The 17,814-nt window shown below is 46.3% G+C and overlaps 2 protein-coding genes and 1 long non-coding RNA gene across 4 annotated transcripts; 2 read left to right on the top strand and 1 right to left on the bottom strand.

Annotated features, from left to right (window-relative positions):
• Positions 1-1,621: 1,621 nt before the first annotated feature.
• Positions 1,622-2,822, top strand: LOC120908846. The gene is made up of 3 exons (XR_005741186.1): positions 1,622-1,749; positions 1,832-2,516; positions 2,576-2,822. It is a non-coding gene; the product is annotated as an uncharacterized LOC120908846 (long non-coding RNA).
• A 12,727-nt stretch (positions 2,823-15,549) lies between these two features.
• Positions 15,550-16,454, top strand: LOC120896279 (thioredoxin, mitochondrial). The gene is made up of 3 exons (XM_040300272.1): positions 15,550-15,789; positions 15,884-15,965; positions 16,051-16,454. Exons 1-3 carry the CDS (start codon positions 15,620-15,622, stop codon positions 16,213-16,215), a joined length of 417 nt encoding a protein of 138 aa, XP_040156206.1. The 5' UTR covers positions 15,550-15,619; the 3' UTR covers positions 16,216-16,454.
• Positions 16,450-17,404, bottom strand: LOC120896278 (uncharacterized protein C7orf50 homolog). Of its 2 annotated transcripts, none has more exons than XM_040300271.1 (2): positions 17,266-17,404; positions 16,450-17,187 (listed from the first exon to the last, which is right to left on the bottom strand). In XM_040300271.1, exons 1-2 carry the CDS (start codon positions 17,318-17,320, stop codon positions 16,520-16,522), a joined length of 723 nt encoding a protein of 240 aa, XP_040156205.1. In that variant the 5' UTR covers positions 17,321-17,404; the 3' UTR covers positions 16,450-16,519. The 2 variants fall into 2 exon arrangements, with proteins under 2 accessions (XP_040156205.1, XP_040156204.1); XM_040300270.1 differs by having other exon boundaries at positions 16,450-17,190; positions 17,266-17,401.
• Positions 17,405-17,814: the final 410 nt, after the last annotated feature.

Here is a 17,814-nt window from a genome sequence, read left to right on the forward strand (position 1 = left end):
CTGGCTCACTGCAGGCCGTTGCTTCTAATGCAAGTGCAATAATAATTGTTATCTCGTACACTCGGCGAGTGGCTGGATCGAGGCCCATGCCCCTGGCAAGCTGGAATCAGTAATGGGATTGACCCACCGTGGGGTATGGCTACCGCTGCACTTACCTGCAACAACAACAAAAAAACACGAAAGAAATGAAAATCAGATTAGAAACAGGCAGCGTACCAGGTATAAGCACGCCCCGAAGTTCAGGGGCAAGTGCACACTTGGGGGAGAAAAAAGGGCAAAGGCTTCTGTTACGATCGCTCGATCGGCTTTCCAGCCACCCTCTGTGATCATGGGAGCAGGAACGGCACTTGGCTTCAAGTTTGCGATGGAGAATCTCTTGTCGTGGTTGGCAGTATTATGAGAAGAGAGTTTAGTACAGGCAAGCAACGTGAAAGTGAATATAAGAGGAAATATTTCGTAATTCCTGACCGTCAGGAGCTGCCTTTTGAATAATGCTCGAGCAAATGGCAATGAAAAATCGCACTAAAATGGACATTTTTGTCTGACTGACTTAACATCTTTAGATCCATCAAGGAACAGCAACGTCCTGAAGGAAAAAGATAAACTAATTAAAATCACGTTAACCCTTGGACACAAAACACAACCAAATTGAAACCTGATCTGGTTTCGTGCCAACTCACCGTACGCTTGCAAAGATAACGAGTGAGTTCTGTTCCTCTGTCATCCCGTTTTATGTTCGCTTGGATGTATCAAAAGAACCAACAAACAAACCACACATAAAAAAATGGTAGCAGAACTTAGAAGTCGCTTCATCATCCGCCCAAGATAGGGATCGCGGATGACGATCCTGTTCCATCGCGATAAAACCTGCTCCTAAGCTTCCTAATTACTCTTTTTGGCCATTTTTTCAGAACAAACAAGACTTTTGGTCATTAAATTATGTTTTTTCCCAAAAAAAAACAAACCAAGGCGACTCCACAACAGAAAATAAAACCACTTGAAGATGAAAGAAATTATCGATGCACCGAATGCGATCTTCGTTGCCATCCCAACCCAGAGCTCCCTGTAGTGTGGTGGTAGGCACCAAACAACAAACCAGTAGAAAATCTAATTTATTGAGCTCCCCCGTGCTCCACCATGTTCGATTACGCTCAATTTATGATGGATTGTAAATTGCTTTTGACATCAAATCCAATTAACTGCACCATTCAACCGAAATCGAAAACCCTGGCGCGGCTGCAAATCGTACCGCAAGTGCATCGATTAAACGGTACCAAGCGGAGACGGAGTTGGCGCAGGAAAGCGCCCACCGTCGATCGCCCAACCCTTCCATTGCGTCGTCTGCATACACGACTCGCACCCCGAATCGCACACAGAAGCCAAAAAGCCGTCTGGAGCTGCAAGATTTTGTGCAAGATTAATGACGCGTGAGCATGAATCCGTGTGATCACGACGATCGCAGTGCTCAAAGGTGTGTATAATCGAGTGAGAGGGACGGTTGCGTGTTAACCGTGCGTGTGAAGGAATGTGTTGTGTCGGTGGTGTGGAATGTTTAGAAGAAGATGAGCCCGTTACACACTGAGCGGCATACAGTGGAAAGTGAGTGTTTGATGTAAGATTGATCGAAAGATTGTACCGAGAGTTAGACATTGCGTAATATGTGATAGATTGATCTGGAAGATCAGTCCAGATTTCAAGTGATTCTTCAAGAAGACGTCCCTCAATCGCTTTACATACTTTCAACCAATAGTAAGCGATACCGAAGATACGAACAAATTCCTTCCCAAAGCCACTAAAACGTTCATTAACCCGTATGATTCCAACATTACAGCCGTCTCAGCCTCCTCCAGCCTAGATACACCAGCGCCCCAAACTCCATACACGGTGCCATAAAAATTAGTTAACGCGAAAACGGTCACCGCTAATTATGTCCTTTTGCAGCCCAGGCCGAACTTCGTCGAACCGTTTACAGAGCATCATCTAAATAATTAAATTACGCAATCGCGCAACGCGTACCTGAAGCGTCCACAGACCTGTCGTCAGCATTTCACCCTCATTCGCGGTGACATTCGCACGTACAGAGCAGGTCCGCTCAAGCACGGGAACACGACCCAGGAGTTCCAGCACTTGCGTAATGCCCATTAATTAAACGCCGTCATAATTGAACCACCGGCGCGGTGTGTCTCTCCGTCTCTGGAGAAGGCCCAACCAAAGTGGAAGGCAACCGTTTTCAGTGCGGCTAAGTGATGCGGCTATAACCGCCACACCGCTCGGCTCGGTTACTTTCATTGCCCTCCCTGGTGTCTGGTGTGTAAAATAATCAGCCAAACATGAACGCACCACCAACATGGACACCGAAAGCGAACGCTCCCGCGAGTGCGAGTGTTGTGTGAGGTGTAAATTACATGCAATCTAATCTAGCCACTGTCGGATCGGGGAAGGTCCACTGGAGTGGTTCCGATGCAGTAGGCTGTGCTGGCTGCATCGTGCAGGTGCATCCGAATGCATCGTGTATGGTAGGTGTCACTCCCTTCAACACACTCGCACACACACACACTCGATCTTGATCTTGCAGGTGAAGAAAGCTCCAGCAGACGCGACCGATGGAATCTGGAAAACCGAACAACAAGCGTGTAGTGAGTGTATCGAATGTTTTGCACACTTCGGCCCGGGTGTCTATTACGCGTGCGTGAAAGTCTTGCTGTGGGCTGCTTTGCCGGATAATGATACAGCTTAATTTCAGATCATTATTAATTTAATTTCTGACATGCAAAACACGGCGGGGGGGCGCAGTGCAGTTCGTTGGGCATGAACTGGAATGCAGAAACGCTACATTAGAAGTGTATTATTGATTGGGCGGGGTGTATTTCATATCGTGCGATTACGCCTGATCTTTCACTCGCCCAGACATAAATTAGAAATTGAATAATAATGAGTCTTTTATCAAAACACAATCTCAAAGCAATTCCAATATTTCATTAGAGCGTAAACTAACAATCGACTAATTTGCATAAATCTTAGGATAAATAAGTAAAGATCCATGAATACGTTTCTTATTATTTTCCCGTTTTGCTCTCTGTTACGATAAAGTAAAAAACCTGTCATGTTTTGGAATTGAACCCCGTCCCGTCGTATGACATCCTGCGTACTTATACATCAAACTACCGAGTCACCTCCTCAAGGCAGCGTTTTGTCTCGTACTGTATGTACAAGTGCGTATTGATATGAAATTTAACTACGATTGCCTATTTACCCCTCTATTCCTATGCTAGTAAATACCAATCGCCTTGCAATCGTATTCCTGTTTTCCAATTTCTGATGCGCCCCCCTAATGATGCTAACCATCGATCGACGACCGTTACAGGTTGACTATTGACACTCACGCAATCTTCAATTATCGGTAATTGATCATTGTTTACCGTGAACTGTCCGGCAAACTCGTCCTACCTTTCTCGTTATCTCTCCGTCATTCAATTAGTGTGCTTTCCGGTACTTTGAAAATCCCCACCGAAGGGAAAGTGATCGGATGCGTCGCCCTATTGTCGCACTTGCGTTGCCCGGACAGGAAACGGAAGGGAAAAACGAGAGCTCATGGAACGCTCAAACCGCAAACCAAGGCGTGGTACACGCCACCACACGCAAGGTGCGGATCCACAACATCCTCGTCAAGTTTTGTGTGTGGCGGCACCTTCTTAGCGAAACCCTTCGATGATGTCGTTGACCGGTGAAGGTGGTGGTGGTGGTGATCGTCGAGCGTGTACTTTCGCATTGTGGGTGAGGGTGTCAAAACAAGCATCAAACTTTACCCGAAATTCTTCCCCTTGCTCAAACTCGAAACGAAGCGCAACATTTGCTAATGGTCAACATCCACATGAAGGTTTTGAGCTTACCGACCGAGTCGAAATGGGTAACTTTCGTTTCGAGGAAGCAAAACAACCAACCATCGGCGTCTCTCGCGTGCGATCATCGGTTGTGCAATACGTAGGTGCAGTATGTGCTTGTTGAGCAATGGTTTTGTGGCAAGAATAGAGCACCCGATGATGAGCCATTTCGCCCCAAATGAGCAACACTTTTTCATCCCCCTCACAACAAACACACAAGACAGCCATGTGTGTGTTTGTGTGAGAGAAGATACAATTCAATTTTTGCCAAGTGCAATAAAATAGAGTGCAATTTAAATTGCGCGGGAATTTACTTTCCCGACATCCCACGATACGCGATTCGCCATAAATTGTACCCAAAACACATCTTCTCAAAATATCACACACTGGGAATGGGTGCGGTGAGATCACCCATCTGGTTGACATTAGAGAAGTGCAGCAGACGGAGGGCTTGGCCCGTAAATTCTGTCGTAAATGGTCTGTTAAAAATCGTTCGACGACAAACAAGCGATCGCGATCGGATCGGTACCGTACGGTGAATTAGCTCGTTTCCGAAGGAATTTAATTCCTTGTGTCGCGAGTATATAAATAGTCCAACATTCCTGGCATAGCTGGCTTTGCTACTAAGTAGTCTTTTGAAATTCTTATTACACGGAATACCACACAAAGCCTAAAAATGTGAGAATCCAAATATTCAAAACAAAACTTCAAGAAATATCACCGCCGGCGGAGCACAGATATTCCATATTTTGACATCTTCGAAATCAGTTCAGAAACATAAAAGTACCATGATGACAACACTCGCTTTGTAGCTAAATGTGTCTTTTTCCGTTCAAGCCATATGCTTCGCACGTGATGCATTCTTGTATCCCCAAACAGACACCTAAATCCATAGCTCTTTCCAATTCAACGATCAGCAAAGATCAAGTCATCTTTAAAATTAAATATTCCCCAAAATAAACCGCTTTCTTTCAACGACCTAGTCTGCTTTCTGCACCTCACGCACGCACGCACGCACTCACTGCTCATGGTGCTCTATATTCGGCTCCCTTATTCGTATTGATAATTTCACCCTAAAAATAGTCTATACATGTGCGTCCATTTCCGGGTGTACGACGACGGTGCATGGTTGTCGCCTCACACCCATTAACCCCAGGCTCGCCGCCAGGCTGTCGAACCGAACCCCATCAATCAAATCGCTTCCCTGCACGCGAACCACCAAGACCCCGCGCGAAGGTGAAACTAACTTATTAGATCGGTATGCCTATTGCGTTCAAAGGTTTCCATTGCATTTCCACCCGTCCGGCGAGGTGCTCTATTTTTACTACCGCTCTATGCGTCCCTTTGGGCAGACAGTTTTCTACCTCGCTGTGTGTATGTGTCTCTGTCCCTGCGTTCAATAATTGTGCCCTGTAACGCATGTACAACAAACAAACAAATGACTCTCTCCAAAGAGCGACCGACACAGAGAGACAGAGATGGTGGTGACTTTCGATTTGTGTGTGTTTTTCCGTCTTTCACTTTTCACTTGCAGCCGCAAACGATTGGATGCACATTTCCCGAGGGCGCGGTGATAGTACAACACAACAGCATACAACCGCAGAATCGACCGGTGTGTGGCCCGGACGGCAATCACCATAAACGATCGTTAGCAGCGATCACGGTATGATTGCAAGCAGCGAAACAGCGCCACCCTAGGCCCATGCTGTGCCCGATTAAAGCAGACAGCTTACAGCAGGAAACATCAATTCGGCGCACATTAGTCTGCGGCCGCTGCCAAAAAGTTCTTGGGTGGTTGCTCTCAAGAACTCTACCGATACCGTTGGGTCGGAGGTCTGTTAAGATCTTGCTAATTTCGTACCGACGGAACAGTTATTTAGCAGCAGCAGCAACATCACGATTAACGGTCACCTTCTCGCTAGCCATTTCACTCCAGCAAGATCCACGCAAGATATTTATAGTTCCGGAAACATCTCACACGACGGCGCATCGCTAGCAAAGCGAAACCTTTCTTCCCATGTGCAGGATGGATCGCGATCGTTCAGGGATACGCTCCCGTGGAACCACGTTTGCCTCTTCAAATCGATCAGGTTTCCACGCGCGCATACGTTTGTGCCAGAAGGCCAGATTTCAAAGCGAGAGCGGTGCGTCGTTCATTAGTACGATAAATTTATTAATTGCTCACATCGTAAATTAATGCACAACATACTGGGGCCGCTGGGCTGGGCATCCCGAGGTGAAGTGATTAGGAGTGACTTGGGAAGCCAGTGTCGATCGATGCGATCTAGGAAGCTTTCGAGTGTAGCATCTGGTGTGGAGAACACAAGTTGTTTACGAGTTTGCGGGATGGTTTGCCAGTAAAACGTGTGTTTAATTTGCGAATTCTAGAAATCGCGATAATTTTTCAATAGTTTCTTCGCTTTTCGTGCAGTTTTCGTTCTAGCGAGACTCGGTTTGGTCTCCCTTGGACGTCTATATTGTATCTGAAACTAGGATCTATTGATGGTATATGAGGTCTTCTCTCTTGAACTTCTGGAAACTGTTATCATTTTCAAGAATTCTAAATCTTTTCACATTAATTTCATTTCACGATTTTTAGTGTTTGATTGAACATCAATAAAGTAATGATCTTAACACAATCCACGATGTTCCTACCATTTTGTGATGATTTTAAATTCAAACACTACAAATCCTGGAAGTCTCCCAAAAGACTCTCTTCTTGCACCAACGGCTAGACAACACACGCACGGCTAATTTGAACGATTCGGCCAATGTAATAAATTATTGACTACTACCACGAGCCTGGTCCAGAAATTAGACTTCCAACAGACTCGAAGAACAACAATAACACACACAAAAAAAACCTCCATAAGATGATTCCGCAGAAAGTGCAGCGCTCGTGCCAAAGCACCAAACAACAAAAACTCACACACTGAGCGATAAAAAAAAACCACCTCGGCAACTTCCAAAAGAAACTAACCGAAACCTGTTCCAACGCAGCAGCCAGGCGTATCGCGGGTTCCGCCAGGCTTAGAACCACAGAACAAACAACCCAATTATCGTCGGATTACCTATCGAGCTCGGGCCAGCGATCGCAAGGCTGCTGGATACCTTAGGCGAGCAATTAACATTATTATTGCGCCCTAAGGAGATGGTTGAGGAGTGTGTTTTTTTCGGTTTGGAAAGGCATCTTCTTCGATCGCTGATCGAACCGGACCAAGTGGCCGTTGTCGAATGATACCTAAGGCGAAGAATGGGCCCCTACAAAAGCCCAAGACCGAGACCTGTTTCTTTCCAATTTCGATTTCATTTCCATTCCACGATCTCGATCTGTTACACATTGAGTTTTTTTTTTATTGGGGTATGCGTGCGTGTGTAAGTTGATTGTGTTTTTACTCTTCTAATTTTACTTTCTTACACCCAGCCAGCCACTGGATGCTACCCAGTGCTAGGGCCAACTCATCCCTTTGAAAATCGAGAGCGAACGAGAACAATTTGTTCTGTCCAACACATCGGGAGGCGAAAAAAAATGGAGCACAACCGATTACGACTGCCGAAGCAGAATCACAGATGCACAGGGCTATAATTTGGCCGCAAACAAAGTAAAGCGGCTTATGCTATGGCAGGATTAGAACGCTGAAACGGCATAGAGGACAGAGGCAGACGGTGAAGAATCTCGTCGCGTCGGGGTTCTGAGCTCTAAACCGGCCAGACTGGGCTTTGAGCATTTCGATTCAAATTCAAATTTAATCATTCGGCTTACTTTTATCGCATTATGAGGTATAAACGTAGCTGAAGTGAGAAAATTACCGACTAGCCGACTGGTTGGTGGATATAATATGATTTGAAGCAATTTTAGTTGTAGTTTTCCTATGAAGAATGTGTCATTTTTAGAGGGGAAATGCTACCGAGCTGCTTTCACGACAACAATTTCAAGAAACAAACAACGAAGAACGGTAGATGTGTCACCAAAACACGACTAACTGTTTTATCTGACAAGATACTAAACAGCCCTACAGACTCTTTCGTGTCCTTTTTTTATTTTTTGGAGCCAGTTTTCCTTCGCTTCAGATCGATCACCCAAACATCTTCATTACTCATTCAAATTGTATCCCATTTTGTTTCCATCCCAGGTGGACGTTTGTCTTCATCGCTGCCAAAGTCCCGGTTCGCCCTACTACCAGAACACCATTGATAAACGACAACAAACCCCGTGTAATATCTTATCGAATGTTCGATGAACTTTTAATGCGTAAATCTAGCACCTCGTTAGTGTGAATCCTAATTTGAAATGCAGCAACGGAGAAACCTGAGCTCCGATAACCGAACAAAAAAACAACCTGGCGCGCTTAGCGGCTCGACACAGTTACGGCGAGCGGCGGCGTGATTTATGCCTTTCACCATCCTTCCGACACTCTTCTTCTCGGTTTCTAGTTCTAGCTGGATCTAGCTCTCCCTCTTCCTCTAATTAATCCAGAAATCGTTATCCAACCAGGTAACATTCGCCACCGAACGCTCTCAGGTGAGCTCCCCCTCAGTAAACTCTCCTCCGAAAGGTTTTCTACAGCGCGATCATCATCGAACCTTGCGCGCCAACGCACCAATCAACCCGTAAATCACTTCCTTATTCGATGATCGTAGCATAATAATAATAAAATAGCCACCCTCTTTCCCGAAATCCCGAATCCCGGACGGAGGGAATTTGCTTGTGACACCGAAACAAACACCCTTTTGCCATAATACTGCCACGGCGGCCCAAAGGGTAGGCGTTGCTTTACATAACTTCCTAAGGCGCGCGCGCGCCAGCACCTTTGGTTGCGCGGGCGTCATTAACGAAATTTCGTATGTTGTGCCCCTTTCTTTCAGCTGCAGAGAGACAGACACACAACTTTCTAACGTGCAGCACCTCCCGCACAAAGGGACCGCATGGATTTTGATCGACGCATCGATTAAGACTGCAGCAAGGCTCATGTATCAATAATCGGTGCCTTTTAGCACCACTAGGTAGGAGCGGTGAGTGCAATTTCTTGCGCCATCGGTGAACGGAACATGCACATACCGGCACCGTTGCCGGGTGGTGTGTAAGTAGTGGCTGCCGTAAAGTGGGAAAAGTGCTGTAATTAATTAGCTGCGTAGTGTCAAAACAGTTTCCAAAAGCTGTCAGTTAGTCGAGAGAGAGAGAGAGAGAGAGAGAGAGAGACGTTTGCTCCTTGTTGCCACTAGATGGCGCTCGGAAGGCATAGTATACTTAGAGGAGATTTTTCTAAACGTAATGGTCTAAAGGAGATCTGTAGATACAAATAACATGGCCATTAAGGTGTAAGTCTCTACCATAGATGATGTTCCTAGAGTGGAGTAATTTTGATACAAATTCCCAACAGTCTAGAAACTGTAACGACTAGTCTTCATTAGTCAAAAGGTGTTACTTGTCTGATTAGACCTGTTTTATCGCTACTGCCGTATACCCACGACTTGTAGTCAATATGTGTTACAAGTCTAGTTCATCAAACATTTAAACGATCATAAACCACCAACAATCATAAACCAAAATACACTTCTACGGTAAACATTTATGGAGCACGCTCCCCCCAATAGACCCAACATATAAAACACACACAATCAAGCAGTTAATAACTGACACCAGGGTTTCACATTTCTTCACGCAACTCAATTGTTTGAGGAAGCTACGCTACCCCCGTTTCCCTAGCCCATGATTGTCACGTGCTAGCCGTTGGCTTTCGGATAGATATGCTAGAAACAATACCCCGCCAGCTCAACGTATCTTAAACGTATGCCGCTTTCCTCACGATGTAAAAAAAATGGCAAATTTATTAATCCCCAACGTCGCTCCCTGCTTGAGTGGCGGCGTGCTAGAGCGTTTTGATGAAGACCGATGTTCTGCAAAAAAAAGAAAAGACTTCTCGGTATTTCTCAGTACAGCTTTTTTTCGGTTTTCAAATCCCCGTTCAAACCGTCAAACCGGCCAGTGTCAATGAGTTTATTGTTTACCCATCCTGGCCAAACGGTTTTTTCTCTCGCGGTTGCCTATTTTCTAACAATGGTCACATCTCTATCGCGCACCGGGACGGAAAGAAATTCCTTCGCGGTCGGCGAAACGTGCGCTAACGACGTTTGCGCTGGTCAGAATGCTAATTTCGGGCCGTTGCTGCGTTTCGTTTTGGTCGATTTCTTTTCTGAACTGAAAGAGCTACAGTAGTGCCCAAGCGTTATCAGCTTACCCGTACGATCGCCGCTATGCCCAGTGTCTCCGACACACGTGGTAGAGAGTGAGAGAGGGACAGCTTGGGACAAAAAGGGTCATGCCGTTGGCCAAGAATAGGTACACTTGCGACATAAGCACACCGTACCAGCGGCGCGGGATCCGTTACAGACGTCGCGCGGTGGACGTTACCTATGCGTAACACGTGAGATCTTGAAGATTTTTCATTCGCGTCCCCCCGCGTGTGGCGTGTGTGCCTTTGCATAGGTGTAGAATTCGTAATGTCCAACCACCCTACCTGACGATTGACAGTGTAGCTCGGTATCGGTCCCGCCAGGCGGTAAACGATCATCGGTCAACCGCGGTTCCGCCCATCGTCACCAAGCCCGCTGGCGGCGTGTCAGCCGTTAGCCGTTTATTTATGACAATTAGTGCGTCGCATTGGGGCGACTAAAAGGGATTCGGCGGGATGGGACAAAGCAGGAGAGCACTATGACGGACTGTATCTGACGGTAGATGCAGGATGAAGATATTACACGTCGCGCCCAAGCTTAGCACCTTCATTGGCACCTCTCACTAATCTTGAGCGGATCATCTTCAGTGCCAACGGAGAAGTAATGCATATCGCAGCACCAAAAAATAATTCATACGTGGTTGGTTGGTTCGGTGGTTTTATCAAAGCATTTCGTCGATCTCTGTTTCAGTACATGACCTTTTCGTGCATTACAAATGCTTGCTATAATTCAAAGTGAAGCTGCTCTTGTAAGCCAATCAAAATGAATTTACTCTGAGGTTAGCTCTGAGGTCTCGTGTGACACAGTTATTGCTTTCTTGCGACAGTTAATGCTACTCACATGTCAGGTTAATACTTCTCGGCCCCACTGGATGCACGGTGACACACTATTACCCTCACAAACACACACACACACACACACACACACACTCACACAAACACACGTTTCACCACACTATAGAATATGCGTTGGAAAAACACTTTCAACCATTCCCCAAACAAACGCACTACACATACACACGTTTGAACCTTAGCCACGCACTAATGCTCAGAACTGTAGTGGCATCATTTCACACAAACTTCTTCTTCTTTTTTATTCTATTTTCATCGAAACATTCCAGACACTCGGGAAAAGGCACTAGAAACACACACACTCACTATCCCTCGAAAGGGACAGAGAGAAACTGCCCAACGATACCTTTTAATGCACTTTTAATGGAGACACTGATGCACTCGCGAACGCACCCTCACCACGTAGCGCTTTAAATCGAACACTAAAATGCATACCTTTTCGTTGGTTCACAGTTTTCCTACAAGAAGCGACAACTCTGATAAGAACAATGCAACAACAACTGATCCTACGCTATAACTCTACAACGCACCGATGCTTTGTTTACTTATTTTTGCGTATCGCATTTGGCCTACTTAGACGCTGTATGTATGTGTGGGTTCCTATCATTCCTCTATGCTCGATCATCACGTTTTGACAGCAACAAGTAGTGTGCTTGCCCTACTTTGCAGGGTTTCCTAAGCGTCCCCGCGTCCTACACGTCCTGCCGTGGATGACTTCTCAATTGTCAACCTCCCCCATCCTCTTTTGCAAATCCTAACCTCAAAGACGCAAATAAAGAGATGCAATTTTGTGAGATAAAAGCGAATCAACATCACCGTAACTTCAGCTGAAATGATCGCAATGCTCGAGCAATCGAAAGAATGAACAAACCCTTATGACAACAATAAAGCGCAAACAACATCCTCCTCCTCTACCACCCCAGCATCAGCAGCCATTCTCGGCAGATGCGGCAGAGAAGAGGTTGTGCCGGGGGTTTAAAATTAGATTTACCACCACCAAGTGGCGGCGAACAATATGGGCGCGGTGGGTACGTGCTGCATGGAGGGACTCATGGTGGTGACGCCATGAGGTTGAAAATTGCGTACCGTACATTGACTGGCCGGACATTTCCAAGTTGGAGGTGGAAAAACTCCCTTCCGAAACGGTACATCATCGTGCTGGTTGAGTGGTGGCCATTTGACAAGCAGCGCGCTGACAGGGACACAATCCCACCACGTTTAAAATTGTTGGAATTTCAAGCGGAATCTTCCCCACACATTACACTTGCTGAACTTGCTATTTTGTAATGATTTATACACTTCTATCTACGTTTGACACTAGCTGATTTTCCGCCTAAAGTGATCACTCTCACATACGCACAACACCACAGTGATTGGGTGAAACTGTACGGGAAAACCCCTTTTTTGCATCACTCACTTGCACACACGAAATGCCCCGGACACTGGGATGCTGAAGATTTGCTCGAAATTTTCGTCGCTTTCCGTCCGTACAAAACGCGCGTGCAGAGATCGCGACAAACTCGCATCGCCACGACGATGCGCCACCGGCCGCGGAGATACCGAAATGAAATTTTACACTTGCGGGAAACTAGAACAAACCCGGCACATTTTTACACACCCCAATCCTGTCCCAATCATCTCACCCTACACGATCCCGCCGATCGTTGCCGGAGCGGAAAAACTCACGATCGTCGCGTATTGCGTCTGGCACTCTGTTGGTGTTGGTGTGGTTTTCCCGCACCGCTTATTTTCCTTTCCTGTCGGCTGAACGGGGAAACTGTGGATTTTCCTCCGCACGATCTATTTCTCTCACACGATCGCTCGCAAAGGTAAACCGGTACCACCGGCTCTCTCTCGCTCTCTCTCTCTTTCAGAGCAAAACGAACGATCGGGAGCATCTCTGCCCTTACGCGAAAATAATTATGTTTTCCTTTCTAAAGAAGTCCCCTCTCCGCCTCGTTGCGCTAGCTTTTCTTTCGGTATGGAAACGATTATTTACACTAGCAAGGTTAAAACACAAATAAAGACCATCCAAACATATCCCTTTTGCTAATGGAGGTGGCTAAACTAGCTAAAGGGAAAAGTCAGTACCTACTTGAAATCTTCTACGTACGGCGGCGTGAGAGAGCGCGAACAAGCAGACAGACCAACAGGGAACATCATCGATGTCGAAAGATATATTTTTAAAATCCACCAACAAGTAGCTAAGCCGGTTGCTTCAACGATTGAGAATACTGGCACGCGAGGTCAGCCTCTTGACATGGGGAACCCTCGGGAGCGCCGAACCCAATAAACGACCGATCGTTGCGATCTTTAATGGATTTACAATTCCCCTGCAGCCCATCGATATCTGCAGCTCAATGGGCAGTAAAACATTAATTTATAAGGTCAACAATGGTTCCGTATTTTTAAGACATCAACGTCCATTGATCATTGCACTCCCCTCCCTGCGGAATGGATCAGGATGCGCAGAATCAGTTGCGACACCAATGACGCAAAACCAGAGCACAAACATGCGCGAATTATGTCCGAATTGGAGGAAGAGAGAAGGAGGTGGGTAAACAAAACAAACGACCGGCACGGATTTAACTCCGCCAACGCGTGCGGCCATTAAAATTGTCCGTTTGGGGTTTTGAAATAATGAGCGATCAGGCGCTAGATCAGCTGCATCTGTTGGGTCGGGATCACAAATCATGCATCTTTTTATGTGTGTTTTCTTCTTCTTCTCATTTGGAGCAGTAGCCGATGAAAACCAAGGCGCCAGTATAGAAAGAGGTTGCATATCAGCTCTCCAGGATTCTTGTGGTTATGGCCGCAACTTTCCATACTAGAAAAAATCCTGCAGGGTCCTACAGGGCCAAACGAACGCACTGTTAGCATCTTTCAGGTTAGTATTGATCTTTAGAAGCTTTAGAGGTGGGAGCTTGAAATCGGACCTACCCGATTCCGATTCCGTACGACTTAACAACATGCCCGTCATGGGTTCAATCCCCAATTGGACCGTGCCGCCATACGTAGGACTGACTATCCTGCTATGAGGGGAAATCAATTAGTCACTGAAAGCCAAGCCCACAAGTGGTACAGGCAGGCCTTGACCGACAACGGTTGTTGAGCCAAAGAAGAAGATACGGAATCAATACCTGAGCCTGATTCCGATGTTGGAATCGATTCCAATTCCGGTGTAGATTCTGGAGCCGATTTCAGATTTGACTCCGGAGCTTATTCCGATGCTGGAATCGATTCCAATTACGGAGTCAACTCTGGAGTCAAAGACGGAGCCAATTCCAGAGCCGATCCTTAATTTGACTCCGTAATCGATTCCGAAGTTGATTGTGGAGCCGATTTCGGAGTTGACTCCAACTCCACAATCGGTTCCAGAATAAAAATCAACCAGAGAAACGCAATTTGCTCCGGTAACGGAAACAGCACTGACTCCAGAAATGGAAATAGTTCCGGAACGAGAATCAGTTCTCACATTGAAATAAAAAAAAAATCAGAAGCGAAATCAGTCCGGGAATCTCCATGAGAATGGATCGTTTTACAAGTAAATTTTGATTCTTTACGGCTATCAATACTTAGCATCATTGGACCCAAAAAGTCAAAACCGACTCCGTTTCGAAACCGATTCTGATTTCGGAGCCAATTCCGATGCCAGAGCCGAACTCCGGAGCTACTATCCGGAATCGATTCCAGAAAACTTTAGAGCTAGTCGGAAGCTTTGAGTTTACCCATCAAGAAACACGGCTTTTATGCCACTGCACAAATCATTCAGCAGAAGCAACAACACAAAACCTTAAACATGATTTGCGCTCAATGCGCACCACACCTCCAAACACGTTTACTAGAGCACCGCCTAAGCGTCTTCAGCGCAACCAAACGTCAGATGGGCTACGTTTTTTTATGTTTTCTTTTTTCCCCACACTGTCAACATCGAGCCGTCAGTTCGCCTATTTCCCAGCCAGAGTGGCCAGATTATTTTTGCGGTTTTCGGTAGGCGCATCAAAATTTTATCGGTAGTTTTCGGTAGGAGTTTAAGATTTTTCGGTAGTTTTCGGTAGGCTTCGAAGTGTTAAGCGGGGGGGGAGGGGGGAGGGGGTTGCTGGAGATGGAAGCTAATCTGTGGATCAAGCGGAATCAAAAATATTGATTTCGTCGGACGCCGCATCCGATTTCATCTGTCAAACTAAATGTGTGGTTTTTTGTAGGAACAATCTCAACTTAATTTTTCATAATCGTTATATTATTAAAATCATTCAAATAATCGCAATATGATACGAAAGGCGTTTGACAGCACGTGCTATTAAATCGCATGCGATGGAGCACGGACACGGGCCTTAGTTGTCTCTGTTGAACTTCTGGTTCTAGTTACTAGTGATTTCCATATAGAGTTTTATACATAAAGTGATTTGGGAAATGGTTATATGACTTTTTGGTTAGTATTACGAAAAAATCTGTGATTTTCGGTAGGATAAATGAAAAATCGGTAGTTTTAGGGGGCTCATCTGTGAATCGGTAGGAATACAGATAAATCGGTATTTCTGGTCACTCTGCGCCTATCTCCAAGCGCTCGGGTCGTTCCGTGTTTATAGTTTGCACTCTTCTTTATTCCCATCGTTCCCCTTTTCCGGAATCGACCACAGGCAGCCCAGCGCAATGGCAGCGATACAGAAATTTCTCAACCTGCGTGCACCGATCGGGACGTTCGTCCGGGGCATCAGCACCAGTGTGCCGAGGTTCGAAATCTTCAAGGTGCAGTCGCCGGAAGAGTTTAACGAGAAAGTTCGCAACAGCAAGGACCCGGTGATCGTGGACTTCTTTGCAACGTAATAACCCGCGCGGTGAAAGTGGCACTTGTTGTCTTTGCTTTTGTTTTTTTTTGTAATCGTATCCTCTTTTCCTCTCCCTCTCTCCCACCAGGTGGTGTGCGCCGTGCCGTATGCTGACCCCACGGATCGAAACCGTGATTGGGGAAAACGAGGGCAAAATAAAGCTGGCAAAGGTAAGCGCGCCCGTCGTCGGTAAGCTTTTGTTGGTCATTATGTAACACACGGGTACGGTAAACTTCCCCCCTTCCCTCGCTGCAGGTTGATATTGACGAGCACACGGACCTGGCGCTGGACTACGAAGTCCAGTCCGTCCCGGTGCTGCTAGCCATTCGTGACGGGAAGGTGGAGCAGCGGCTGGTCGGTCTGCAGGACACGGACAAGCTGCGAACGTGGGTGCAGAACGTGGTGGGAAAGACGAAATGATGCTGATCCTGCCGGTAGCCACGATGTGTTGGAGCTCATTTTCATCCCTCATCCATTAGATGGATCGAGTACAGCGTATGTGTGTGTTTTTTTCTGTGTATATGTTATTCATTTTTCCTTCCGGAACGGGGAATGACGCTATCTTCGTTAGGACAAAAGAAACAAAACAGTGTAAAGTGCGTTAGTAAGCCAACCTCATCTTTCCATAGCCTGGAATAAAGCGGTCACAAAAAGTGTAATCCACATGCCGCTACGGGCATGACGTTTTTTTATGGTTTTATTTTAATAATTTTCTCTCTCGCCTTCATCCCAAACATTGCAGCAGCTCCCGGGCACGCTTGTAATTAGCGCTATCCTGCACCTTCATATTCACATCCCCCTTCTTGATAATGGCTTTCGCTTTAGCCGTCAACAGGTCCCTGGCGAAGCCCTGTGTTTTGCTCAAATACTCCACCGCGATCGGCCACGCCTCCTCGCCGATGAAGGAATCGTCGAACACGTGCTCCTGGATGTAGATCTGCTTCAGCTTGCTAAACTTCCACTCCTGCCGGTTCTTGCCCCAGGTGTCCAGATACTCGAGCGCTTCCTTCTGTAGCTTCTCATTCGACTTGGCCGGCACCTTCGCCCCCTTGGTGCCAAGCTTTTCGCGCTGCTTCACTTTGCGGCTCTTTTTTGTCTTCTTCTGCAGGTTGATGCCGGTGACCTGGTCAATAGTCGTACCGCCCATGATCAAGTCCCCGTTGCCGGCCGCTTTCTTCGACACCTTGGCCGGTACGACCGTTTCCTCTCCCATCGCATCATCCTCATCCTGCTGCTGCGCCGCCGACTGAGCGGGTCGCTTTTTGTTTGGCTTTTCATTCTTTTTCTTCTCCGGTTTAGCCGCAGCCACCCCGTTGCCTTTCGTTTTCATTACTGCGTCGCCATTCTCGGTACGCTTTTGTTGCTTGCCTTTTTTCTTCGTCACTTCCATGGCTTCTGCGAAAAATGGAATGGGAAATTCCGGTTAACAAACGAAACAATTGAACGGCCCTCGTTCGCTGTACATTTTACCTGATTTCTCAGCAGTCGCCACACTTTCCGTTTTGATTTGATTCTTTTTAGCCATTTTTAAGCCAACACGTGTAGTCCCACCAAGCAAGCAAGCAGGCACGCCGTTGTGTTTTGAGATGTTTGACAGCTGCCTTTCGTTTGACAGCTCTCACAGGGACCCCGACAGTGTAGCCAGATTTTTGGCAGTTTTCGGTAGGAGCGTCAACATTTTATCGTTAGTTTTTGGTAGGAGTTTCAATTTGTATTACCAGCACGTCCAATTTCATCGCATTTTGTGAAGTACAAACACGGGCCTTAGATGTCAGTGTTGAACTTCTGATTCTGCTCGCTAGTGATTTCCATACTTCGTTTGGAGTTTGGGAAATGATTTTATGACTTTTCGGTCAGTATTATGAGAAAATCTGTGATTTTGGTTAGGATAAATTGAAAATCGGTAATTTTAGAGTGGTCATCTGTGAATCGTTAGGCATATCAAAAATCGATAGGAATACAGATAAATCGGTATTTCTGGCCACTCTGGCCCCCGTCCCGATGTACGTCACTCGTTCG

Source organism: Anopheles arabiensis, chromosome 2 (genome assembly GCF_016920715.1).
Source record: "Anopheles arabiensis isolate DONGOLA chromosome 2, AaraD3, whole genome shotgun sequence".
NCBI classification, from domain to species: Eukaryota; Metazoa; Arthropoda; class Insecta; order Diptera; family Culicidae; genus Anopheles; species Anopheles arabiensis.

Coding starts and splice junctions, on each gene's coding strand:
- LOC120896278 (XM_040300270.1), bottom strand. CDS start 17,320: ATGGCTAAAAAGAATCAAATCAAAACGGAAAGTGTGGCGACTGCTGAG. Junction 17,191..17,265: donor GGCGACTGCTGAGAAATCAG/GTAAAATGTACA, acceptor CATTTTTCGCAG/AAGCCATGGAAGTGACGAAG.
- LOC120896279 (XM_040300272.1), top strand. CDS start 15,620: ATGGCAGCGATACAGAAATTTCTCAACCTGCGTGCACCGATCGGGACG. Junction 15,790..15,883: donor ATCGTGGACTTCTTTGCAAC/GTAATAACCCGC, acceptor CTCTCCCACCAG/GTGGTGTGCGCCGTGCCGTA. Junction 15,966..16,050: donor GCAAAATAAAGCTGGCAAAG/GTAAGCGCGCCC, acceptor CCCTCGCTGCAG/GTTGATATTGACGAGCACAC.